Source organism: Micromesistius poutassou, assembly GCF_964030765.1.
Source record: "Micromesistius poutassou genome assembly, chromosome: 5".
In the NCBI taxonomy this organism is placed as follows: domain Eukaryota; kingdom Metazoa; phylum Chordata; class Actinopteri; order Gadiformes; family Gadidae; genus Micromesistius; species Micromesistius poutassou.
Genome location: NC_140275.1, coordinates 21,447,348 through 21,474,473, shown reverse-complemented (window position 1 = coordinate 21,474,473; position 27,126 = coordinate 21,447,348). Strand labels below are relative to the sequence as shown.

The window sequence follows — 27,126 nt, the reverse complement described above, 5'->3', positions numbered from 1 at the left end:
GTGCGTGGTCATGGTCACAATACTAGTGTGAGGAGCAACAATGCTAACATTGTTGCTTTGAAACTATACTAAGTGCACTCATATTGTTACCAGGAGTTGCTATGGCGTTAACGTTTGTGCTCTGGGTTGCTATGGTGCCAAACAGGTCTAGGTTCCTTTAGGCCGGTTCCTCTGTGACGGGTGACACGCATGTCCGTGGTAACCTTGACCTCCAGGTCTATAACAAGGGCTCTAAAAGCAAGCCACCCGCCAGCCAGCCCCAGCTCTGAGGCCTTACCCTGAGCTCTCATTCTCCCCTGTTCTCTCTCCTTATCTCCTCTCCTCTCTCCTCTCAGTCTCCTCTCCATCCCTCCACTCCGTCTCTCCTCTGATCTACCACTCACACTTCTTTAAATACTTGAGACAGTTCACAGGATAAATTGCATGGGGGGGGGGGGGGGGTTTGTATCAATTCATGTTATTGCCAGTTGACAGCAGGGAGGCCCAGGAACCTGGGGGCCCCGCCTTTGAGTCAGACAAGACTGATAGAGAGGGGGTGGTGGGGGGGGGGGTGGGGGGGGCATTGGAGTCAAATGGTCCGTGAACTGAAAGAGCTGCATATGAAGAGAGAAAGATTAAGAGAGAGAGAGAGAGAGAGAGAGAGAGAGAGAGAGAGAGAGAGAGAGAGGGAGAGGGAGAGAGAGAGGAGAGAGAGAGAGAGAGCGAGAGAGAGAGAGAGAGAGAGAGAGAGAGAGAGAGAGAGAGAGAGAGAGAGAGAGAGAGATAGAGAGAGAGAGAGAGAGAGAGAGAGAGAGAGAGAGAGAGAGAGAGAGAGGGGGGTCTTTTCTCCAACTGGAGAAAGACGGCAGCAGAACCTGCTCCTGCTCATCAGAACTGAGCCCTGGCAATAACACACATGAGTAAATTAGTTTTCATGACCAGGTTGGACTATAAGCACTAGTGGACGGAGGATTCACTTCAGAAAAAAAGGGGATTTCGAAAGAGTTGAAAAGTCTGTTATTCTACTGAATGAAAATATTGTACAAATATTCCATACATATTTTGAACAACAAATGTCATGGGCTCACGAAGTCTCAGAGCAGTGCGTGGCTGAAACCATAATCATTGAACCAATTCATTTCCATTGAGGTTTATTTGGGTCTTTTTATGGGTCAAACGCTTTCTGGCCTCTTGATGCAATGTCGTAGTTGTCCACTGGGCCGGCAGGTCAACGTCTTAGAAACTCGGCACTTCTATTGTGTTTTAATTAAGACACATTTCACACACAACATTATATCCATGAAATCCTGCCCTATGTTCCATTTCAATATGACATTTTATTTGTATGTGGTGAAACCTCAGAATGTTAGAAGTGTGTGTGTGTGTGTGTGTGTGTGTGTGTGTGTGTGTGTGTGTGTGTGTGGTGTGTGTGTGTGTGTGTGGGGGGGGGGGGGGGAGGGGGGAACCTCTTTGTCACCAGGAGGTCAGACGCTGGTCACGGGGTGATGGGTTATCGGCGGGATAGCTTTCTGTCCATTTATCCTACAGAAGTCGGATCCGTCCATTATTATTCAAATATATAAGAGTAGAACACAGACAGACAAATGGGAAAAGTAATTACACATTGTCCTGATCCTCTGAGACATGTTTTATTGACCGCCAAATGACAAAAAAACACTGTCACTTATTACTTCCCGTAATAAGTCAGCAAATCCGAGTGCCCCAACCTAACATAACACTTAACACTTCCACATTTCAGATGACTACAACCCGCAACTAGAGTACATTCTACCAAAATCCAAAGGCGTTTAAATAAGGGCTCCGGAGCGAGTCGTGGCTCGTCCCTCCCTGCGCTCGCTGCTCACCACACGTGGAGCTGTGGCTAGTGCAGCAACACGTGATTGAACGCGGAAGCGGAAACAGGAGCAGCGAGTCGCCAACAGCTGAGCAGCAGCCAACTACAGTAGAGCTAGCAGTCAGCTAATCCAGCTAACCAGCTAGCTACTGGCACTATGATGGCGGAGCTGGTGCAGGGACAGGCCTCGATGAACCAGCCGGGGCTGAAGTCAGACGGCTTGGCCGATGCTTTACAGAGGGCCCGGCAGGTAACAACTCTCGCGGGAACCACCACGCACCCGATCGACGCCGAACACGGCCGTTTAGACGAGCCCAAACCACTTTTATTCGGATTCTCCCGTGGCTGCAGTTAGTTCTTGAACCCTGGCGGCTGTATGCACTCACGGACAGACACACAGTAGCATGCTAACTAGCTTAGAAACCAGTTTCGACTTAGTGCCTGCGCGCACTTGTTGCTGGTTTTACACAATTCGTTCGGGCGACGTCGTCGGCGCCCCACTCTGCGTGGAGTTCGGAGCGCTGTCACGCACGCCGAACTCGAGTTAATTCGTGTCGGTGGAGCGAGGAGACACGAAGTTTGGCCACACGTGTCACTCAGACACGACCTGTTGGGCTGCTAACCAGAAGGAAAAGTTAGGGTCTCGACCCCACCACCCCGGTGCTTAAATAACTCTGCTTAACAAGTGGGCAAAATGCTGTTTATTACGTGTGTTTTTTGACAGCCACTCGTTTTGTATTCGGATATTTTAACCAGGAATGTGGACTCTCCCCCCTCCCCCTTTAGGTTCGGTGTTTACTCAGTTAGTTAGAAACTAGGCTGGCGTTATGCAACACACTCACAAGCCCCATATATGCTCCGTGGGGGTGTGCCGTGGTCCTATAGGCCCACATAATCTTGCTCCAAAGTGGATTCGAACCATCTAACTCGGTTATTTTCTATGTAGGTACACCTACTAGATCTCTGGTGTGGTACCTCTGAGGCCATAACTAGCAAAGCAGGAAAACACGTTTTTCCCTCTGCGATTTCATGTTGGAGATCCGGCAGTAAGCATTAGTTGGTAAATGAGTGGATATTCAGAACATGTGCATGGACGTGATCTTAACGGTGCACCCTAAATGTCTCTGCAACCGGTCAAATGTCTAGAACAGGAACACGTCCATAGATTTAATGTGACAGTGATTAAGTTGAATACAAGATGCTACTATTTGAAAAATGATCTAGACTAAATTAGAGGTTTTATAAAGACTGTTTAGGATGTTGCAGGATAGGGTGGCATCCCTCTTACTGTCTTGCTATGGAAAGGGGCGCCCCTAACTTTGACAGTGACTGCCTTGCTGTACTATCTGAGCTACACAGGGGGGACAATCCTTAACTCTGATGGTATTATGGCCCTCTAATGTAAGTGAAATGGGTAACTAAAACGTTACCCATTTTTACACACACATTTGTTTAATTGGGTGTAGTAATGTTCTGCTGCATGTCATGCCACAGCTACCTAATTTGAAGTGGTGTTGTAGTTGGAGTCAGTTCTATCCACTCAAGTGGTGGAGTCGTCCTGTACATTAAACACACACATGAGATGGAAGTTTTGGGGCGCAATGAACTTCCGGACACTGCATTTGGATATTTGAGGGTGTCAATTGGCTCTCGATAAGTGAACTTGCGCTCCCTCTGTGCTATACAAAACTGAGTGGTATGAATTGAATGAAAAGCAATAAATTATGTACCTTTTAAAATATCCTGGAAGTGACGCATAGGAAGAGATTCTAAACCCTGTTCTCCTCTGACGTCTGCCTCAGTCACCTGTGAGGCTGTGGTATAACCTGAGGAATGTTGCTCAGCGCAGAACGCTGCCGTTTCTTTCCATTCATCTATTTGTGTGCTGAGGCAGGGCTGCTCTTATAGCACGGGGGGGGGAACACTTGCATCACTTAACATGCTTAAGAAATAACAGACCTATAGTTTCCTTTCTGTTCTGTTCAAATTAATTAAATAGGAGCAGTGGTGCTGTGCTTGCGTCATGCTTCTCTTTGGGTTGCCGTAATGCGTCTAAACGGTCTGTTTGGATGCAGCTGTTAAAGTAGCAATGTGTCAGACTGAGGCCCTCCCCGTTGGTAGGGGGGAGACTTTCAGAATGAATAAAAACTCAATAGCTGAGTTCTCTGCCACTCAAACGGGCTTTTCAACTGTGACATGAACTAGCGTAGTGGAACTAGCACAGTGGTAATAGTAGTGTAGTGGTAACGTTGTAGAAATCCCTATCAATCAGTATTGACAGACGGATATGTCCAGGTAATTTTAAGCTATTAGCTACTAGTATAAATGTGACTTATTGCGTCATTATGCAAAGCCCAACATTAAACTGCACTGATCCTCGACCATAGGTTACTAGAGCTGAGATGGATTAGTTGTAAATTGTGCAGATTGCCAGGCCATGGCTGCAGCTCATCCCTTTAACCAGTGGTCTCAACAAGCCAGAAGTCCCTTTTCAACAGCAGCAAGAGTAGACGAAGTACTACAAGGCTATTACAGTGTGTTTGCTTCAAACTGTAAGCTACTCTAGGGAGGGAGCAGGGTCCGTCTGTTTGCTAAAGCAAGGACAGGAGTGTGACAAGTGTTGTGTGGAGCTAATTTGATCTCATGGGTTGCAAACATACTACTAGCTTAGCACGAGCAGCCATCCATCCACCGATTTCCTAGTACTTTGTTTCAGTATAACACTTAATAACCCGCTGCTCTGCATGTCTGTCCCTTTCTTTGCATGTGTGTCAGATGGCTGCGGTGAAGATGAGCAGCGAACCCATGTCCCATCTCAACAGCTCCTCCGCGAGTGTGGAAGCTTCTCTCTACTATCCAGGACAGAAACGGCCTGGAGAAGACGGAGGTAGGCCTGGCGTCAATACGTAACGGGTCATTATGTATTTTACACGTGGTCCCATGAGAGAGGAAAAAAAAAAAAGGCGTGCTTTGAAATGAATTGGATGCAATTACATGAAAATGGATTGGCTGAAGGGTTTTGTTAAATACGCAGCACCTATCACTGCTAATGTGTCGGGAATGCGTCGGCTTTTCTGAGCACGTAGTGATGGAATGTTGACGCCGCACCAGATGAATGCTCTGGCTTTTATAAATGAAGAGCTGAACTGCTGCCGTGGTAGGCTACTGTATCTGAAGGTCAGAGCAATTCATGCAATCCACCAGTATCCCAACAGGTACAAAAATGTAAATGCAGGTTATTTTATGTATTTATTCATACACTTTCCCGTGTGCGGCCATCTTCCTACAGTGATGCCTTTATTGCAAATGGATAGCATGATGCATGTTGTTTGTGTGACCATCCAATACCCTATCAAATTGTAGCCGATGGCAATCACGCATAATGTCATTAGGAAATCCCCCCCCTTGTTGTTTCCAAGTTGCTACTCCCGACGGTTCAGAGGCTCTGCCAACCTCAATTGTAAAATACAACATTTTAATAATGTTGGCATGGAATTAGCAATTTTCCACATGTGAGAATGAACCGCTGTGATCAAAGTCAAACCCCATGTGAGCTAGAACATTACCACAGTTCAGAGGACCAACAAATGAGTGTCGGGGAATCTCTGACGTGCTGCCGTAGCAAAGCTGCTCAAGGTATATGTTCACACTGGCCAGAAAGGCAGCATTGCTACATCTCTACGACTCAGTAGTGACTCACACTAGAGCAGCAGGTTATTCCAAGTAGCCAGTCATCAGGAAGCTGTTCCAATCCCTGAAAGTATCTAGAATACAATGGTCCATGTACACTAGCAACATAACAATTTTTTTACAGTTTTCACTGTACACGGTGCTTAATAAGCTAGCATTCCACCGTACTAACCTAGTTCACTACTATTAGACATGTGTACTTGTATGCAAGTATGTAGCTGGTACTAGAGGCAGAAAGTGATGGTAATGCTAGCTATGGGGTAACTGCAGCTCTGCCTTGGGGTATTACTTGTTACAGCCTGCAGTTGAACGGGGTAATACTAGCTACCACCTTTTAGTTAAGCGGGTATTACTAGCTATATGCTGTGGTTAAGCGGGTGTCACTAGCTACAGCCTTTAGTTATCCTGGTATTACTAGCTACAGCCTGTAGTTAAGCAGTTATTACTCGCTAGTTTGTAGTTCAGAGAGGTAAAACAAACTGCGGCCTGTAGTTTACTGGGCTATTATTAGCATTAGCCTGTTTAGCAAGATATTACTAGCTGCAGCCTGTAGTTTACCAGGGTATTATTAGCATTAGCCTGTTGTTTAGTGAGGTATTACTAGCTGCAGCCTGTAGTTTACCAGGGTATTATTAGCATTAGCATGTTGTTTAAAGAGGTATTACTAGTTGCAGCCTGTAGTTCAGCGTAGTGTTACTAGCTATAATCTGTGGGTAATGCTACTACAGCTGGCTATAACCAAATGATTGTTATAAACTAAGGTTGTTTTTTATTGTAACTTTGCGATCTCTCTCTGTCTCGCAGTAGGTAACCAGCTTCAAGCGATGGGGCATCAAAGGTAAGATCCGATTCTCAATCATGATTTGATATTGGTCGAACACATGCATGCATACATGTGTGACTTTGTAGGTTATTCTTGCTGGGGAGGTATTCAAATCTCAATTCAGGATTCAAATGCTTTTTTGCATATCAAAAATATATAAAATGTGTTTAATACCTATGCACATTTGTGAACTGCAGGTAGAAGATAAGGTTACATTTGTCAGAATATCCCATGGCTAATATAAAATGGGTTGAGGCATTTGTTTAGTTTTGTATTCTGATATTGGAGCATTATTCATGCTACAAATACTTTGGTAGCACTTTAATACCGCCTGTTGAGTGTGAGAATAAGCAAGGCCAACAGACATACTTTGACCAAACTAGTTGTAGTAATAATGATATTAAAGGCTCTAGGGATCTCCTTAGGATTTAGTTTTCCATGGTGGTGCTCCTACCAGTCAGTTCCAGCCATAGAAATAAGAGGTTGGATAAGCAGGATGGCTAATTTTTTAAGAAGTGCTTTGTTAATGAACGTATACAGATGCCGTTTAATGTTTGAACAAGGCTAAAAGAAACCAAAAAGCGAAACCTACTAATAACAGTTTGGTTATTTAATACACATGAATAGAACTGGTTGCGATGTATTTTCCTTTCATGGAGATCCGTCACCCACAGTTGTGCCTGTGTGATTTCTCTTTGGGTGAATAGTGCTTGTCAAATGACATCAAAACCTTGCACATCATGTTCAAAGTACAGATTTTATTCTTTGTGATAATTGCAAGTAAGTAACTCTCATACTGTGGTAGCCAAATATTGTATTCTTGCTTTTTTAGTAATTCAAATTCCCTCCGTAGAAATTAATAGGAGAGACAATCAGCTGATAATAAAGATGTGCACTGAATTATTATTCGCTCGGAAAACCTCACGATTATCCCAAGCTTGAGATGATGCATTCGGCCCAGCCCTGCACTACACTTCGTGTGTGTGTGGGGTAGCGTGTACCGTTAGATGAGTTGTATGGATCCACCCGCTGCAGACGCAGTCACCGTAATCACTTATTGACAGGTGTGCAGTCTGCATCCTGGCGTGCGTTTCTCCTGACCCCTCTCTGTCGTTGCAGGGTCATAACGGAAGACTACAGGGTTCCTGACAGGATGGTCGGTTTCAGTAAGTATGAACTCTGACCTTTTGACCCCTTGCTGTCATGCCAGTTCAAGTCCCCGCAGTGAATTGCATGTGCTCCCCTGTCCTTCCCGTCCCCCAGTCATCGGGCGCGGAGGCGAGCAGATCACCAGGATCCAGCTGGAGTCGGGGTGTAAGATCCAGATAGCTGCTGGTGAGGCTTTTCTAACCATAGGTGATCTGTCCCTTCTGTCTTCTCACTCAAGCACCTTTTACCCTCCGTGTTTTGGTTGAGTTACCTTGTAGTCTAATGTGTGTGTGTGTGTGTGTGTGTGTGTGTGTGTGTGTGTTGCAGACAGTGGAGGTCTGATGGAGCGGCCGTGTTCTTTGACTGGGACTCCGGAGAGCATTGAGTGAGTCACATCCTGTTCTAGAGCAGAAACAAGTTTCCGCTGGTAGCGTGCTGAGGTGAGACGTGAGCCCCGCTGTGACCCGCCGTCGATAGCGTCTCATTGTGTGTGTGTGTGTGTGTGTGTGTGTGTGTGGTGTTTCAGGCAAGCCAAGAGAATGCTGGCTCAGATTGTGGACCGCTGTCGGAACGGGCCGGGTTTCCACGGCGACGGGGAGGGTGGCGGCTCTGTGCAGGAGATGCTCATTCCAGCCAGTAAGGTGGGCCTGGTGATTGGCAGGGGCGGAGACACCATCAAACAGCTCCAGGTAAGACGGGTGCCTGGGTTTCTCTGCGGGCGCGTGTGTGTGTGGACCGGAGTGCGAAGGCGTTCATAAGTAGCTTCTATGCTGTGTGTGTTACAGGAGCGGGCGGGGGTGAAGATGATGATGATACAGGACGGACCCATGCCCACCGGAGCTGACAAACCACTGCGCATCTCTGGGGACCCCTACAAAGTGCAGGTATGAGTTGACACTGCCCAGGGGCCCCCAGGTGTATACTTAAGGCCTCGGCAGGCTGCATCAGACAAAGCCATTAGTCCGTCACCCAGACTTAACCAAAACACCTAGCGTCCAGAGAGGAAGTCCTGGCTCTTTGAGTCCTAGTGGCACTAGGACACAAAGAGCCAGGACTTCCTGTCTGGAACCTGTTGGTTGGGTTTGTGAAGTAGATGAGCTAAACATGTGAATGCCAAACGAGACCCATTTCTCACTTATTCAATATGTTGAATAAGTGATTGGCTGGCTTTATCGCACAAACAATGTACATATCCTGAGCCAATGACTTGACATCCCCACATTGTCCTGATGAAACCATGGACAAGCTTAGTAGCACTTCTTTTCGGGACTATGCCGATTTTATTATATTATGTTTATACTATATTTAATCTATTCATCAGAACTTTGATTAGTAGCAGTCGCTCGGCCCTCTGCTCTGGACACAGAGCGGTGCTGGCGGGTGGTGGGTCAATGGGGACGGGTGACAAAGTCAGTACAACATGAAGTGCTCCGGTTGGTTCACGCTCGTCCTCTTGCCCGTTCTCCAGGCAGCCCGAGAGCTGGTTCTGGAGGTGATCCGCGACAAGGACCAGGGGGACTTCAGGTCTGGACGAAATGACTTCACTGCCCGCTTGGGAGGCGCCACTCTGGACGTAAGACGACGAGCCGCGTTTGAATCGGTCCACTTGCGCCACATATATATTAGTGCACTGTTTTGGGTGTCACCATCTTGTAGGGTGGTCGGAAATGTAAGTACAAATATGCAACATCTTATATCCATAATGCACTGTAAACATATTTGTACCCGATGCACATATGCGTACGGGTTCTGCAAATGAGCTGCTACAAGGTACCAGGTGTTGGGTTCCTTATACGACCAATACGTTACAGTGGTAGATTTACAGCACATCATTAGCTTGCTTGTACTCATTTCCTAAATACTGTACATTATAGGGAACGAGGGACCACGTGAACGCACTCAGCCATTGAGACTCAAACTGGTATATGTATGAACAAGGATCTAAGTTCCCCTCCACTCAAAGCTCCATGCATGTGATGGGTTTCCTCCAGGTGGCAGTGCCCAGGTTTGCGGTTGGTATCGTCATCGGCAGGAACGGAGAGATGATTAAGAAGATCCAGAATGATGCCGGAGTCAGAATCCAGTTCAAAGCAGGTCTGGTCACGTCGGAGCCCTGCGCTGCATGTCTGGATCGCCACATGATTTCTTCACCTCACTTAACTTGTTTCTACTTGTTTAAATGAAAAGTTTCAGTGTTGATTCATTTGTTTACTTGGTAAAGCTAGAAAATACCTTCCATTACTTCATCCACTGTTAATACTCTTAAGCCTAGCCTTAAATCTCCAGCGAGTAACCAGTGGTACCTAGTTACTAGGCATGGGCAAAATGATTATTTTCCGGGAATCAGTTCTTTCAGTTCCCTTCACTATCACAAATCGTTTGTTTGATTCGTTCGTTCAGTTCGTTCAGTTTGTTAAGTCATATGGTCAGTTACGTCATTTGGCAGGGCATCTCAGGTGTCTGGCCTCACCGCTTTGCTTTTAAATATGAGGTACGCCCGCAAACAGAGCCTTTTAAACCACCAGAAGGTCTCAGACGGTGACGGTGCTCGGGAAAACAGCTAATTTCTGTAGCATTAGCCTACGACGCCGCTCGAGCATTACACGTGTGGTTTGAGAACGTTTTAGACTCAATATGAGAACGTTTTAGACTCAATCAATATGAAGTCGAGGGGAGACGAAGCTCTGTTCGTTTGTATCTTTTATTTACGTGACCATATTTTTATTTTATGTTTAAAAAAAAAAGGAATCAGTTCTCTTCTTTTTTGGAATCAGTTCTCGTCGTTCACCTTCGGGATTCGTTCGTTCTGACCGAATCGTTCGCGAATCGCCCATGCCTACTAGTTAACAGGTCACCATCCGCTCTGATGTAGCACCTACTGGTCAAGTCATGTATGCAACCGGTTAGGGCAGGCTGAGATGGAACCAGCAGCCTTCTTCTCCCAACACTCAACCCAACCTTCTGTGCTGCAGATGATGGTATCAGTCCGGAAAGGGTCGCCATGGTGATGGGTCAGCCGGACCGCTGTCAGCATGCCGTTCACCTCATCAACGACCTCATTCAGACTGCACAGGTAATCCTCACACCTATGTCCGTCTCTTACGTTCTCTGGATTCTCTTTCTTGGTGTCTCTTTCTATTGGCCAACGTTTACAGGGTGACCGCGCATCCTTAAAAAGTCTTAAAAAGTCTTAAATTCATGTTTCTAAATTTAAGGCCTTAAAAAGTCTTAAATTCGTTAAAAATCGTCATATGCTGGTCTTAAATACTGTAACTCAAGGTCTTAAATTTGTCGGGGCAGGACTATTTATTTTTTTATTTTTCTCGCGTGTCTTTTCGGGAAGGACGCGTAGAGAGAGGCTTCTTTCTTGCTGGATACTTAAACTGCACTTGTACTTACAGCTTTTGAACCAGAGAGCACAGAGTATCACTTTATGTTCAATAAACAGACAAACAGTCAACTTGAATGAGTCTCATTGAGTGACACACATGCTACGCTTGGGTTGTAATACAGCGGGATCCCCCCCCCACCATCGCATGCTTTAGGTCTTAAATTTAATTCAAGGTGGTATTACAAAAGTCTTAAATTTGACTTGCTGAAACCTGCAGATACCCTGATTTAATGGCGTTGTGCTTTTGGGTCTTTAGGAGCGCGATGGCTTTGGATCCGCCATGCGTACCAGCAGGGTCAGAGGTCGTAGCGACTGGACGGTGGGTTCACCAGGACCCCTTCAGGAAGTCACCTACACCATCCCTGCTGACAAGTGTGGCCTTGTCATTGGAAAAGGTAGCGTACTGGAGCTGCACCCTTCCCTAGTCACTCAAGTGCCGATGGTTTTTAGAGGCATCGGTCAGCGATGAGCGAGTGAAATGCTCTGTGAACATCGGTTCTGCCATTTCAATGTCTGACCAATCAGGGCGTCCGTTTCCTGATCGGTGTCGGGGAATCCATCTTGCCTGTCAATCACGTTCATACACGCAGGATTATGTCATAGCTCCTCTTAGGAGGGAGGGAGCCGTTTTGGGTGGTAATTTTCTGAATCTTGCCCCTCTCGTCACAATTTTTAATACAATTTTTCTTGCATAAAGCAGCTTTTAAGTAACTGATATTAAGGCTGCACGATACAAGGAGAACATGCAATAATATTGATCATATTTAGATGAAGATATGAAGGGATAAATAAACAAATATTGAAGTTTGCATATTCTTGCTATACAGTTATGTCTTTCTGCTTTAAAAGGTAAAGCAATAATTAGAAAGTAATAACAGACTTTCTAATTATAATAATAACTTTAGTTTTAATTAGTAATAACTTAATTAACTACAATTATTACAAAGTAATAATTCAGGGACTCCAGTTAAGTTACTACAGTAATTACAAAATAATGATTCAGGGACTGCCTGAGACTACAATTATGACATTTAGTCGTATTTTAACTTGTAGGAATGATCTAAAATCGGTGCGTTACATACCAAATAGACAGAGCATGGGAAACTACGATTATAATTTCAAATTTGTACCTGTGCGTTTGCTATGTTTTATTCAAAGCTAGAATAAAAATACAGTTTCCTGAATGCCATCACTACCCCTCTCTAGGGCAAGGTCGGGTTCGGGTAAAATCCAATCTTGGCTATACAATGCAATTGACTACAATAACATTAATGTTAAGTAATAAAACAGGCGCGATGAATAATCCGCTCTGTTTGGGTTACAAAATAAGACTGCTAATAAATTAGAATAGTGCCACGTAGAGCCAATGAATGAATGAATGCCTAGGAGTTCCCACTTACCGATGGAAAGATGCGGCGTGCGGGCAGAACACTGGAGTGTGTGGTTGAGTTTGGTGGCCTTCATCATGTTTGAACAGTTGTTTGGTGGCGACGCACACTAGCTGCTCCTCCTGCAAACGCTAGCGGTAGACGTCACGATTTCAGCTCAAAGTCTTGATCCAGTAAGTGTACAGTGAGGCTCTCTCGATCGGCTGGTCCAAAGATTTAGGGTACTGGGCGTCTTGGGGAAAAATGATTCTGTGATGGAATCTGGTGTCTTCGGCCCACTATGTTTATCAGACTCACAAAGCCATCTTTGGTCACTATTTATGGGTTTTATGGGCAACATAACGAGTTACGATATGTGTTATTTCTCTGTGGCGTTTGGATGTTTTTTGGAAGGTTTCACTGGGAAAACACTGGAAGAAAATGACTTTATGGTTGTATGGCATGTGGTGATGACGGTTGGTTGTGATTCCTCTTGAGGGGGCGTCAACTGCTCTCCATGGTTTACACAGTACCTGTGTTGATGCGTTGTCGCTCTGGAATCAAAATAATTCCTAATAGCAGAAGAGCTGTTATTATTCACCTCGAGGTCTTCGTCATCCACATTTCCTTTGCATTTCTCTCCTTCCTGGGCCATCATCACTGAACATTCGCCACCAATTTGACATGATTAATCTGAGGGTTGCTAGCTGGGGCTTCATCTGATTGGCCAAATGGTGCCAGGGCTCCGTCTGATTGGTCAAATGTTTGCATGCCAAGTGTGATTGCATGGCGCGTGGGAAGATTTTTCTTTTGCAATGTGTTTATTGTGCATGATCATCATAAGTTCACCATATATAAAAAGTCAGCCCTGCTGTATACATTTAAAGGAGAATGAAATGCATTGCCTTGTGTAAAGATGACATGTGACCTTTGAGCCCGCTTATTACTGACGAAGAATGAAAGGACAATATAGTACTCAGGAATACTTTTTATGGCTCAAACATTTTGGCAGCATAACTGTTCGTCAGTTACAAAAAATGTGATTCCCTTTTGCAAACAAAGTCCGATAAGGTAATCTCACCCATTGTGTTCCGGTCCATTCCATTGTATTACACAAGGGTCCTCTCTCGTTCATTAATCTGCGTTGTATAACGCTCCGATATGATTCACGTTGGACTGTTAAACGACGGGGGGGAAATTTAGGATATTCTTCCATGAATCTGAAATATAGCCTCGCACTGAAAAGAGAACCGGAATTGTTCTCTGGTCAGAACCGATATGTTGTGTTCGGTAACGTGTGGGTCCTCTGGACTTGGGTTGTCAACGGCGACATGATGCAACTGGGGTTCTTTGTGAAGGGGGAACAGCTGTACACTGAAATGAGCCAGGGGAGGGGTTGGGCGAGCCCCATTAGCCTATTAGTAATTCACTCGCTCTATTTAACCCTTCTTTAAAAAGTCATTGACCAGTCCCCCTTCTGTATAGTCCCTCAGACAGACCAGCCTCCGCCACAATAAACGACCCAGCAATGGAAATGTCTGTCTAAAACGTGTGTGTGTTGTGTTGTGGTGGGGGGGGGGGTGGGTGGTCATTGTGGGGCGGTGCACACACACCATATGGTGCAGGGTGTGTGTCAAGCTGGTGGTCTACTCAGAGTTTTCTATTGGTAGCAAACGGTGATTAATGTCCTCCCAGAAGCCCACTGCCCCCTCTTGTTTCCTCGGGTGCGTAGGTTCTCAGAGAGGTACCCTATCCATTCCCCCCCCCCGCTCCCCTCTCCCAGATGCAGCTCATAATGGGTCTATTAAAGGTGGTTTGATTTGGTTAACAATGGGCTAATGACCTCAGGGGGTTCCTCCGTTCTGGGGGGGGGGGGGGCTTCTACTTGAGGGTGGAGGCCAGTCGCCTGCTAATCTGGCCGTCATTCAGTTGATCCGCTTCACACTGTTGCATTGCAGCGATCACCATCACTTGCACCCTATCTGCTTAACCACTGGGGCTTGTGTCATTAAAAACAGCGCGGTGTTTATGGTATGGATTGTGCGCTCTGTTTTTAAAGCCTTTATTGAATCCTCCCATTTGGATCCTTTTTGCTCTAGTTTTAGACTGTGGGCCACATGGGTGCTGATCCAAAGTCCATGTGCTTTTCCAAACCAAATTCACTTTGATAAGAAGGTGCAGATTGTTCAAACGGGTCTTGTACACCCTAATATATTGCGTTTAATTGTATTTCTCATAAATCCCTGAATCCAGTATGGAGTAGGGTTGTTATCCGCCGCTCCGAGGTGAACGTAGGGCTCACCTCACCGTTGGCGTGTCCGTGAACGCTGTCCGGTGTTGGGGGTGTTCCCAGGTGGAGAGACCATCAAGAGCATCAACCAGCAGTCTGGAGCCCACGTGGAGCTCCAGAGGAACCCGCCCCCCTCCACCGACCCCAACACCCGCGTCTTCACCATCCGGGGCACCCCCCAGCAGATGGACCTGGCCCGGCAGCTCATTGACGACAAGATCGGGGTACGCACACACCACCACACCACCCTGCTCCTCTGGTCGGCCTGTAACAGACTGTCCACCGCGTTACAGGAGCGACCATGGGAACCTTGGATTGTAGAATCGTCTGCCCGTTCTTGCAAAAAAATATTCTAAACATTTAAACTATTTATCTATGGATATATAGATATAAGGAAATCACATATCTATAGATATTTATACATCTAAAGATGTATATCTAACTATTTCTATAGATATAGTTAGATATAATATATTCTGTTCAACGATTTCTATTTAGTAAATGATGGCATAAACAGGCCAGTGAGAAGTGACCTTTCATAAGAATTGCAGTGCCCAGTCTGATCTGTGTTGTGTGTCTTGACGATGAAAGGGGAGTTAAACTCATCAGGCCTTCTCTCTCCTGGGTCTCCCCCTCATCCTGCCCTGTCCTCCCCCTCCCGTCCTCCTCCCCCCCCCCTCCCGTCCTCACTCCCTCTCCTCCCTCCCTTCAGGGCTCTGGCATTCTGAGTAACGGGGGATTTGGCTTCAGCCCGTTCACCCAGGGTCCTGCAGCAACACACCACAAGTGAGGAGCCCTCGTCCTGTAGACACACGCCGCACACTTAGAGTTAATGTTGGCGTTGGATCTGAAACGCACTGGCCCGGAGACCATTTCTACTGGCCCTCTCTCAAAGTTCTAATTATCAGCTTAGTGCATCAAATAAAATAGTTTTTTCTTTTCTCGTCTTGTGTTATAATTTATAACAATTGAATCCTGTGTCTATGAGTTGAACATTTTATTATTTGTTGTTACTTTTTATTGTTGTAGACCAACAGGCACCTCTTGTACGGTCACTGGGATCATCTTCTGGACTCTAATGCATCACCCTAATGTCTGTGTGTGGTTCTCCTTCTCAGTTGTGGCAGTGGTCAGACCTTTGTGACCGGAGGCTGGGGAACCGCCTATCAGACCAGCTGGCAGAACACCGGACAACAGGACCCTGGTAACTTTAACACACCCACCGCACAGGGTTTAGTCAGGGCCCTGGTAACTTTAACACACCCACCGCACAGGGTTTAGTCAGGGCCCTGGTAACTTTAACACACCCACCGCACAGGGTTTAGTCAGGACCCTGGTAACTTTAACACACCCACCGCACAGGGTTTAGTCAGGACCCTGGTAACTTTAACACACCCACCGCTTAGTCAGGACCCTGGTAACTCAGACCCCCACTGCACAGGGTTTAGTCAGGACCCTGGTAATGACAGCCACAACACAGGGTTTAGACAGGACCCTGGTAATGACAGCCACAACACAGGGTTTAGACAGGACCCTGGTAACTCAGACCCCCACATCACAGGGTTTAGTCAGGACCCTGGTAATGACAGCCACAACACAGGGTTTAGTCAGGGCCCTGGTAATGACAGCCACAACACAGGGTTTAGACAGGACCCTGGTAATGACAGCCACAACACAGGGTTTAGTCAGGACCCTGGTAATGACAGCCACAACACAGGGTTTAGTCAGGACCCTGGTAATGACAGCCACATCACAGGGTTTAGTCAGGACCCTGGTAATGACAGCCACAACACAGGGTTTAGTCAGGACCCTGCCTGCACAGCGTCCTGAACAAACAGATCAGGTCGTTCTCCCCAGTCAGAGATTTGCTCAGTGATGGCTGTGTTTACATGTCCACTAACGCCATCAGTGTAATCAGCAGAAGATGGGTCATTCGAAGAGGTGTGTGTGGTTTCATCATGTGACTAAGGCCCTGTCCACACTAACCCAAGTAAATCTACAAACGCATGAATATTTATCCGTTTAGCCCTTCCGTCCACATTAGAACGGCGAATTCCGACACTGAAAACAATGCTTTTCAAAAACGATCACTGTGGTGGATAAATGTGAAAACTCTGGGTTTGCGTTGTCGTGCGGTCAGGGGTAGACGAAGGCTTTCAGAGACGATGACGTTCAGTTGCCATGACGCTGCCACACGCTTTTGTACTTATGCATCTTCAGTTACAACTGGGCATACTGTGTCATACATATTCGTCACTCCAACACCGAAGGCGAGCGCTGTACTTGCTGTGCTTAAGCGATGGGGAAAAAAAACCCGCAAAGACGCCGGTTCAAACCGTACTTGGAGCGGCGTTTATAAAAAAAAAAAAAAAAACTTGCCTTTGTGTTTTTGGTTTGAACCATATTTTTGCTTGTGAGTGAAAATGATAAGCCAGCTGATCAACTGCAACTATCAGCTGATCGCGTGCCTGTAATCTAAACAGAGAGGCATGGCGGGAGTCTCGTTACCATGACGACAACTGTTTTATCAAAATCATTTCAGTGTGGAACGTGGATGCAAAACATTCCGTAATCGATGTGAAAACGATAGTGTGGACGGAGATCGTTTTCAATGCGACTGTGCGTTTTTATATTTACCCAGGTTAGTGTGGACCGGGCCTAAATGTGTGGCTGTGTGTGTGTGTGTGTGTGTAGGTCAACAGACTCAGACTCAGAATGTGCTGACAGACTACACCAAGGCCTGGGAGGACTACTACAAGAAACAAAGTAAGACGCGTGCTGTGTGTGGGCGTGGCTGTCTGTTTCTCCCACATAATAACGGCTGTTGAGCTCCGGACATCAGATTGTGAAAGGGGTTTTCAATTAGAGCCTTCATTTGGCACACGGACAACATTAGCAGTTCCCATACACGTGCTTTAGAGAAAAGATAATCTGACGGTCACAATGGGCCTGGTGGTCAGTTATCGAGCTCGGTTGGGATGTGACCGTGTGCGGTCATACTGCTACAGCAGGCATGGTGAGGACTTCCCCTGTTGCTGAATCCGTTGTTAACCGGGTGGAAGTCATTCTATTTAGTCCGGAAAATAACGTCTGATCAGGAGGAAGAATAATAGTAGAATAATGTCAAAAATCACCAAATATAACAGGTGTTAAAATACAACTTCCGGAATAATACTTTGTATCTGGGAGAAGAGTTATTGTAACTCATTGGGACCTTTTCCTGGTTAAAGAAAGGTTAAATAAAAATAGCAAATCTACGTTTGATGCCATATGTCATATCGTCAAAATGTTCTTGCCCTATATTTTTCCTTCAACAAAACGACCCAGGTCCACAGCGCATGTTTCTGGAAAACACCGCTCCAGAAGCCCGAAAGGCCTTATTGAAACGTGACCCAAAACGGTCCAGCATGCGGTCTGAGTGACCATCTTGATCTGACAATGAATTGTGTGTGTGTGTGTGTGTGTGTGTCGTTGTGTAGATCAGTCGTCCCAGCAGACTACTGTACCAGACTACAGCGCCGCGCTAGCAGAGTACTACAGACAGCAGGGTCCATACATCTGGCCCCAGTCCCAACCCCAGATTCAGGTACACACACACGCCGCCGCCACCGCCGCTAGGAGGCCGGACCTCACCGCTCCCGTTACCCTCGTTAGGCAGAGCGGCCCGCCCGTTAGTCTGCACCCGCCGCTCTGGCCCGGAGTCAACCTAGAACCTTCTACCTCTGGAATGTCTTGAAGCAAAGCAGTATACAAATAGTAATGACCTATTGAACCAAGTGGAATTCTTATGGGTAAAATATTCTGCCTTTCTTTCTCCTGTTTATTTAGTAGTGGTTGATTTTTGTTGCCAGTCATTTTCGCACATTGCAGTGTGAGTCACTGAACGTTACCTTTCACATCACCAAAAAGAATGCTATGGTGGCATAAACCTAAATATCTTGGAAATAAGATCATTTTTTTTATTGATGGCATGAGGAGATTATCATTTTGTCCCTCTTTATGAACTATATAGGCCTCATTATGACCTGCTCCACCTCAATAGTCTTCATTATGACCTGCTCCACCTCAATAGTCTTCATTAGGACCTGCTCCACCTCAATAGTCTTCATTAGGACCTGCTCCACCTCAATAGTCTTCATTATGACCTGCTGTACCTCAATAGTCTTCATTATGACCTGCTCCACCTCAATAGTCTTCATTAGGACATGCTCTACCAGCTCAATAGTCTTCATTAGGACCTGCTCTACCAGCTCAATAGTCTTCATTATGACCTGCTCTACCTCAATAGTCTTCATTAGGAACTGCTCCACCTCAATAGTCTTCATTAGGACCTGCTCCACCTCAATAGTCTTCATTAGGACCTGCTCCACCTCAATAGTCTTCATTATGACCTGCTGTACCTCAAGTCTTCATTATGACCTGCTCCACCTCAATAGTCTTCATTAGGACATGCTCTACCAGCTCAATAGTCTTCATTAGGACCTGCTCTACCAGCTCAATAGTCTTCATTATGACCTGCTCTACCTCAATAGTCTTCATTAGGAACTGCTCTACCTCAATAGTCTTCATTAGGACCTGCTCTACCAGCTCAATAGTCTTCATTAGGACCTGCTCCACCTCAATAGTCTTCATTAGGACCTGCTCTACCAGCTCAATAGTCTTCATTAGGACCTGCTCTACCACCTCAATAGTCTTCATTAGGACCTGCTCTACCACCTCAATAGTCTTCATTAGGACCTGCTCCACCAGCTCAATAGTCTTCATTATGACCTGCTCTACCACCTCAATAGTCTTCATTAGGACCTGCTCTACCAGCTCAATAGTCTTCATTAGGACCTGCTCCACCTCAATAGTCTTCATTAGGACCTGCTCCACCTCAGAAGTCTTCATTAGGACCTGCTCCACCTCAATAGTCTTCATTAGGACCTGCTCTACCTCAATAGTCTTCATTAGGACCTGCTCTACCTCAATAGTCTTCATTATGACCTGCTCTACCAGCTCAATAGTCTTCATTAGGACCTGCTCTACCACCTCAATAGTCTTCATTAGGACCTGCTCTACCAGCTCAATAGTCTTCATTATGACCTGCTCTACCAGCTCAATAGTCTTCATTATGACCTGCTCTACCAGCTCAATAGTCTTCATTATGACCTGCTCTACCAGCTCAATAGTCTTCATTATGACCTGCTCTACCAGCTCAATAGTCTTCATTATGACCTGCTCTACCAGCTCAATAGTCTTCATTAGAACCTGCTCTACCAGCTCAATAGTCTTCATTAGGACCTGCTCTACCACCTCAATAGTCTTCATTAGGACCAGCTCTACCACCTCAATAGTCTTCATTAGGACCTGCTCTACCAGCTCAATAGTCTTCATTATGACCTGCTCTACCAGCTGATAAATGTGTACTTTTTGTATCAACCTTGTTGTTATGTTGAGGCTCTAATCGTTCCTCCCATGCATGCACGCTGACTATTGTTTTGTTTGTTTCTCTGATCCTCACTTCCTGTTTAGGACCATTAAAGGCTCCTCCCACCGGCTAAGGTTTTTGATGGTTGTCCTTGGCAACAGAATTGGAGTTTCTAAGCAACGCTCTGCCGCTTCCTTCTTCCTTTTGTAGAGACAAACTAAGGATTAACTGCAAATCAAGAACTCTTTTCTTTCTGTTTTTTAACCATAAAGTTGATATTTTGACGGGCAGATTTTTGGCCTCCAGTCTCCACAGTATAGAGCTGTTTTTCTTTGTTTTATATCAAACTTGAACTTAAAGATGTATCAGTGTGGCTTTGAACAAAATCCAGTATAATCTATTTTGTCTAGTTTTATTTTCCAATACAATGGTATGAGGCTCGGCAGTCTTGAGGAGGATCATGTTCTTATTTTTGTGAAAGATGTTTTAAAGCATGCGTCAGATGTGTGATGTGTTTCTTTTTTTTTTTTTTTTATTTGTAGGTAGATTCCTTTTAATGGCGTCGGCTGGTTTTGTTTTTCTACTAGGTCCCTGTTGGATGACTGTTAATCTAATTTTTACCTGTAGAGTCGCCACCATGGAGGTGCAATGCTGTGTTTTTGGTTTAATGCTACATGTTGTTTCTGTAGGCGCTTGTGATTTCCTCAGTTTTTATAATGTATTGATACTGAGCTGTCTGAAGCTGAGTTTGTCTGTTGTCACACATGACCCCCCCCCCCCCCCCTCCCCAACACACGCCACCGTCGCCCCCTAGACGATGGTACCACAATTGAGTTGAGACAAATAATTTTATGACGTGACGTTACCACTGAAACCTGGTGCTAGTTAGCTGGTCGGCGGCTGACTGGTTGCTAGCTGGTGGCTAGATTAGCGGCCAGCTGGCGACTAGCTTGTTGCTCGCTCAAGGCTTGCTTGTCACTGGCCGGTGGTGGACTGGATGCATATAAAAGTAGCTTAATGATTAGACTTGTTATTTTTGGGGTCTGACTGGTGTCAGACGGTTTCGCCACAGACACGAGTGTGTCTGCCGGATGAATGGACTGTTGAGTTAATTTGAAATTTTGAATTGGTGGTTCTGCTCTGTATGTGTGATGCTATTAATGATGCTATTACTTTTCTCCTGTACAAGGGTCTATTTAAATCTGTTTATCCAATATGAATTCATTTTTGTCAATAAGAGAATATGGTTTATGTAAATGTTCACTCTGGTGGGTGCTCTCCAGTTAAAAAATGGACTTTGTTATCTCGTTATCTAAATGTTGTTTAATTCACTTGTGTTTCACCGATGACAAAGAAGCTAAGTATGTGTTATATTCTCAAGACTGCCTGGCCAACTGTCTCTTTTTCTGTCCTTTCTCTTTCTCTCAATCTCTCTCTCGCTGTCTCTGGATACACCCCTGATTAAGAGGCTAAATTAGTCATTTAGTTTATTCTGATCATGTGATCAGGGTGTGTGGGTGTGGCCTGCCGAGGTGGGCGTTTCCATGGTGGGGAGAGCTGTGATGGGGGGCGGTCTGTCCTCAGAACAAAACCTGAGTGGACGGCGGCATAAATAGTGTCTCGTCCCAGCCTCAGGTGTGTGTGGGGGGGGGGGGGGGCGGGCTTGGGTTCTGGCTTGTCTCCCCCCTCCCCCCCCCCCCCTTTTTCCTCCCACCACACAACCCTTCCCCCTCTGCCCAGGGGCGGTACCCTGGTTTAAGTTGTTTTTCTAACTGTATAACCTTGAGATTTTTCTAGAAGATTCTATTGACAGATAGAGCTGTGTATGTACTAGAGCCACGAAAATACTGTTGGCTGAGGAAGAGGGTGATGATTAACATGTGGGCTAATAAACAAGCTCCTCCTTTCTGATTCAATGTCCATCTCCAGAGTTGTTTTTGATTCTTTGTTTTCATCCAGTCTTGGTGGCGTGTTTCGATTGGTCCACTGGTTCCCTATATAGTGCACTAACACACAAATCTGGTTCCCCATTTAGTTTAACACTTTATACTCATAAATAATGCACCATACAGATGCACTTATTTCTGCACTAGCGCATGTTGCATGGTGATCTACATCGTCGTCGGATTGCTCCATCAGGGATGGTTGGCACATACAGATTATTTATTTTATTTAATCCAACAAGTCTGCTTGTTTGAGAACATGCTCTGCAGATAGCTGGCTCATAATTGGTGTCCGAATTCTATAAACTTGTACCCTAAACAGTGTACTATATAGGGAATGAGGACACAAGTGAGCTAAATCAAACACAGCCATGGTTTCGCTGACTATTTCAATTGTCTGTTTTTGCGTTTTGTCATTTTGGATTAGTGGTCAGTGCTTCTCCTATATTTACAGTACAGCCGTCATACATTTGGTAATGGAACTTGTTAGACATGTTTCACCAACCTCCTTTTGAAACATGGCAACGACAGCTAGGTGGATAAATGCTAACACACAAGATCTTGAACTCTACTGTAGGGAAACAAGCTATTGAATGACTGGGTTCATACAGCATGGGGTATATTCACGATGCTTTTGATTTAGCAGGTGAACAAATCACACACACAAACGACTAAGAACCATCACCGTCCCTTTACAGTAACACTTTACATTAGTGTCCTTGTTGCAGTGTAATAGCACATGTAAGTAACTATGTAACGTCCTGTAACAGCATGTACAGTACTTGATTTGAAATTACTTTATGGAACAGTCTATCCCTACCCTAGTCTAGAATCGCTTTTTTGCCTATGAAGTTTATAATTTACATTATGCGAAATTTGCGACTTCCAGCTATAGTCTAAACTTTGAGAATAAAAACTCTTTGCTCCTCATCTCCCTCTCCCTGGTCTTTCTAAGCCCATCCAATTTCTATAGGCTACAAGGTTACACGTTTATTAACATGTCACCTTGCTATTGATTGGCTGATTCGTCCAAAAAGCAAGCATGCTGAGAAATGGTAGAATCCTTTCTCTGGTTGTAGGAGAGGATTTGTCTGAAGAAACTGGGCTATGAACCTAGACCACTGTGTCTTTGGAATTAGTGTCATTGAATTAGCACATTTCAAGTTTAAGTACATGCTTTTACATCTTACATTGATTACAGTATTATCGTGTAATTACACTAGCGGAACACAATAATGTAAAGTGTAACCCTTTGAAACTTGTGTGCTTTAGACCGATTAGAGGGTTTCACCCGATTAGAAGTATTGTCAAAATACTTAAAAATAAACGGAGCAGAATCAAAGTCTGCCTCTGCATGTAGTTCCCTGCCCCTGCAGGCTCTCAGGAGACATTTCATTCCTGGCCCAGACCTTGCTTGTTGCTATATGCACTGAAATGGGCAAAAACATTTCAGTGCAACGGGGTACAACAAAAGGAGCTGCCCCTGCAGAATTGGATGGTGTGGGGGTGACGGCACCTGTTGGAGGCTCCCGTCAACTCTCTCCATCTGCCGTCATTTCAAAGAGACATGCGCCACAAAGAGATGATGCAGCCCATGTCAGAGTTAAAGGTCCCATGACATGCCACCAGGTGTAAGTGTGATTAGCCGTTACAAGCCGTTTTGAAAATCTGTCTGTTAAATCACAGGTGGGCGTGTCCACCTAGATGTGTGCTGGGTAGATCAGCAACAAAACGTTGCTCATCTATCCGTCACACATCTAGGTGGACACGGCCACCTAGATGTTGTCATAAGTTGATGTCATAAGACAGATTTTCAAAAGGGCTTGTAACGGCTAATCACACTTACACCTGGTGGTATCTCATGGGACCTTTAACAAAGATTTGTTTTATTGAAGCTGCTGCAAGCAAGAATGAGTGAGCAGAGGGGGTCAGATCTGTAAACTGAACCCCAAAAACAAACCCTCCTCTGTTCCCTCCCAGCCGTTGAGAGCGTTCATGCACCTGTGATGGAGCCATGATAATAACTGTGTCTGCATGTGACTGCAAGATGGATTCCCCAAACCAATGAGAGGAGAGATGCTCTGATTGGTCAGAAATACGCAGGGAGCGGTTGGAATATATATTGGCTCATACTGAGGAAGGCACAAAGTCCACTCGTACCAGATATTCTCACAGTGCATTTCACTTTCTAATCGCAGATAAATGGCTCTGCCGTTTCTATCAAATGACACTCAAATATAAATCTCTTTAATCCTACCTATACAGAATCTTTAAAACCAATATCCTACAGTATATCTAATAGCTTGTATCCCAGCTTGAACTGTTTTTATAAGAAACTCCCATGCTGACAGATGAAGGGTGATGAAGGGTGCAAATCTTTATGATCCACTTCCTGTGACAAATGAGAAGTCAATAATTAATGTGTTTCTCAGACAGATGGAGCAGTTGGCCATAGGCTGATGTCATCCGTCATTAATATTGTTACTGTAATTACACACACATACAGTAACCACACACACACACACACACACACACACACACACACACACACACACACACACACACACAATGTATGTTGCAGAAACATGGCAACAATAACTGACACTAATGCACCACAGTAATGCAGGGTAGAGTGATGGCGAAGGATGTTCAACTCCCAGCTGAAAGGTACTGGGTTTGATCCCCAGATATGGGCAGTCTACTGGGAACCGGAGCAAGACGCCCTCACACCTTCCCAATTTACCTTGTATAAAAATTAGGAAACAACAGTTTCACGCATCGCACAATGAACACACATCAGCTCAAAGCAATGTGCCTTTTAATGTCATAACATGCTCACGTATACACACGTGATTTGACAGTACATTAATTGTAATTTCACTGTGGGCTGGTGTGTGTTCATTGTGTGGTTAGGGATGTGTGTTTCAATGTATTAAAACTCACGCCTTCTAACTAATGGATAAAACATGTGAGCAAGACAAATCTGTGATCCATAGATCTTCTTCGTGTGTGTGCGTGCGCGTGCGCGCGTGTCTGTGCGCGCGTGTGTGTGTGCGCGCGTGTGTGTGCGCGCGCGTGTGTGTGTGTGTGTGTGTGTGTGTGTGTGTGCGTGTGTGCGTGTGTGTGTGCGTGTGTGCGTGTGTGCGTGTGTGCGTGCGTGCGTGCGTGCGTGCGTGCGTGTGTGTGTGTGTGTGTGTGTGTGTGCGCGCGCTATGTGTGTGGTAAATGGCAGGAAGCAGGCCGGTAAGTACAGATGAACTGTGCCTCCTGATGAATCATTTAAATAATGGGCTTCTGGGCCCCGGCCAAAACAGGCCCCGTGGAGTCCTAAAAACACTTTGGCTGGACGTGGGTTGAAATGACTCAGGTTCTCACAGGAGGCCGTGGTGGATGTGGCTGTGTGTCTGTCTCTGTCTGTAAGTCCATCACCCATCCACCAGACAGTGGATTGCAGATATGCAGACAAAGAGTTATTAGATAATTCCGGAGTAGGGATTTGGACTGCCACGATCTGATTGTGTTTCTAAGTTTCCGATGAACACTTGCGATTACTATATATGGTGTGACTTGTTGTCACGTGGGATTTACAACAAACTGATTGTGCCTTAACTGGCATCGCTGTCAAAGCTCTGAACATACAACCTTTATCGTTTTATCATGTTAACACTGTTAATCACATGTAATATAATGTTATGTATCACGGTTGCTCCTCGCGTTCCTCTTCTTCTTCACTCCTTGTCTGCTTCTATTCAGCGCCCGTCTCTCTGTCTGTCCCTAACCTCTCTTCAAGGTACCCGCCATAGACTGTGTCCGTGTTTGTATGGGTGCGTGTGTCTGTGCGTGTGTGTGTGTGCATATGTGCGTGTGTGTAATCAATTATAATTACATTTGCTTTCATTCTCGCGCTCTCCACATTTTTCAGACGACATCACCTAGCTGGCGCCCTTTGAGCGACGGTTTGCCGAGCGGACGTGGAGCTTGGCTTTTACAAATTATTGAATAATAATTCATTATTTACATTTATTTTACCCAAGAAAGCAACATTTCACTCATGTCGGCAGCGCGTCACCGCTTAAGTGATTGAGCGAGGCATAAAAAAAATAAAAAAGGTGAGGCCTGTTTCTGCAGGTCTGGGGCCCAGACCTGCAGACCTTCAACCCGCGGTGAGAGACGCCTTATCGGACTCTCGACTCAACGTTGTGGCTGGGTCATCTGCAGATTGCGCGCACGCTGCCTCGTCGTCGCTCGCGAGCAGGGTGATGCGTAAAATATAAATGTTGAAATTAACCAAGAGACATTTGATCCTATAAATGTTGACTTTAATTAATCTAATCAATTAATCATCGACCTGGTGTTTAAAAAAACATTTTCTGTTACCCCGAAGCCTTCGTGAATAATATTTAGGCCTGCAGAATGTGTGTGTGTTTGCGCGCGCGCGCGTGCGTGCGTGCGTGCGTGCGTGCGTGCGTGCGTGTGTGCGTGCGTGTGTGTGTGTGTGTGTGTGCGTGTGTGCGTGTGTGTGTGTGTGTGTGTGTGTAGGGGAGGGGGGGGGGGCGGAAGACAGACGACCCGGCGTGGCGTTCACACTCAACGGGGTCGGGGTGAAGCTCGCTGTCGGCACGACGCTAATGAGCCGATAATATGATAAGCTGCGAGGCGATGAGACGCGAGACGCAGCGAGCAGCGGCTGCTTTAAAGCCCGTTTCCCCTCACGGCGCGACCGCCCTGAGACAATGCGCCGAGTCGACTTGGATTTGTGTTCCCGTGCGGCGTGTCCGCATTGAGGACGGTCCTCCTCGTGTGAATGGGCTTTATTATTAAAAGGCCTTTTAAAAGGGATTATTAGCACCGTGCACATGGGCTCCCGTCTGGCCCGCCGTGCGCGCGCGCGCGCGCCTTCCTCGGGGCCTTTCTTTGGCTGATTGTTGCCGCATTAGCCAGCATGAATATGCATTGGTGGTTAATGATATTAAGGAGAGGAGTTGGGACAATATTAGTCTGCCATTTGGGCTGATTCCCACAACCTGTAGCTCCGCTGCGGCTCCTGTCGCGCCGCTTTCTCTAAGCGCCACCCGGTCCCGTGTCCTCTCCACTTCTCTCTCCTTCTCCTTTCTTCTGTTCAACTCCTCGACGCCTTCAGCTGGTCATTAATGGCCCAGCAGCCGGACCGACCTCCACGTTACACGTCGTCTTCTACCCCCTCTCCTTCTCTCTCTCTCTCTCTCTCTC

General features: G+C 45.8%; 1 protein-coding gene across 3 annotated transcripts; it reads left to right on the top strand.

Annotated features, from left to right (window-relative positions):
• The first annotated feature begins 1,904 nt into the window (after positions 1–1,904).
• LOC311343535 (far upstream element-binding protein 3-like) lies at positions 1,905–21,870 on the top strand. Of its 3 annotated transcripts, none has more exons than XM_084468405.1 (18): positions 1,905–2,084; positions 4,610–4,721; positions 6,332–6,362; positions 7,467–7,513; positions 7,611–7,703; positions 7,824–7,881; positions 8,023–8,185; positions 8,282–8,380; positions 8,965–9,069; positions 9,488–9,590; positions 10,469–10,569; positions 11,144–11,282; positions 14,608–14,768; positions 15,257–15,330; positions 15,663–15,748; positions 17,239–17,310; positions 18,024–18,130; positions 20,059–21,870. In XM_084468405.1, the coding sequence occupies exons 1-18, from the start codon at positions 1,992–1,994 to the stop codon at positions 20,065–20,067; spliced, it is 1,653 nt and encodes a 550-aa protein (XP_084324531.1). In that variant the 5' UTR covers positions 1,905–1,991; the 3' UTR covers positions 20,068–21,870. The 3 variants fall into 3 exon arrangements, with proteins under 3 accessions (XP_084324531.1, XP_084324530.1, XP_084324532.1); XM_084468404.1 differs by having other exon boundaries at positions 1,907–2,084; positions 6,329–6,362; XM_084468406.1 differs by having other exon boundaries at positions 1,908–2,084; positions 6,329–6,362; positions 7,611–7,682.
• Positions 21,871–27,126: the final 5,256 nt, after the last annotated feature.

Coding starts and splice junctions, on each gene's coding strand:
- LOC311343535 (XM_084468404.1), top strand. CDS start 1,992: ATGATGGCGGAGCTGGTGCAGGGACAGGCCTCGATGAACCAGCCGGGG. Junction 6,363..7,466: donor CAAGCGATGGGGCATCAAAG/GTAAGATCCGAT, acceptor CTGTCGTTGCAG/GGTCATAACGGAAGACTACA. Junction 9,591..10,468: donor CAGAATCCAGTTCAAAGCAG/GTCTGGTCACGT, acceptor TCTGTGCTGCAG/ATGATGGTATCAGTCCGGAA.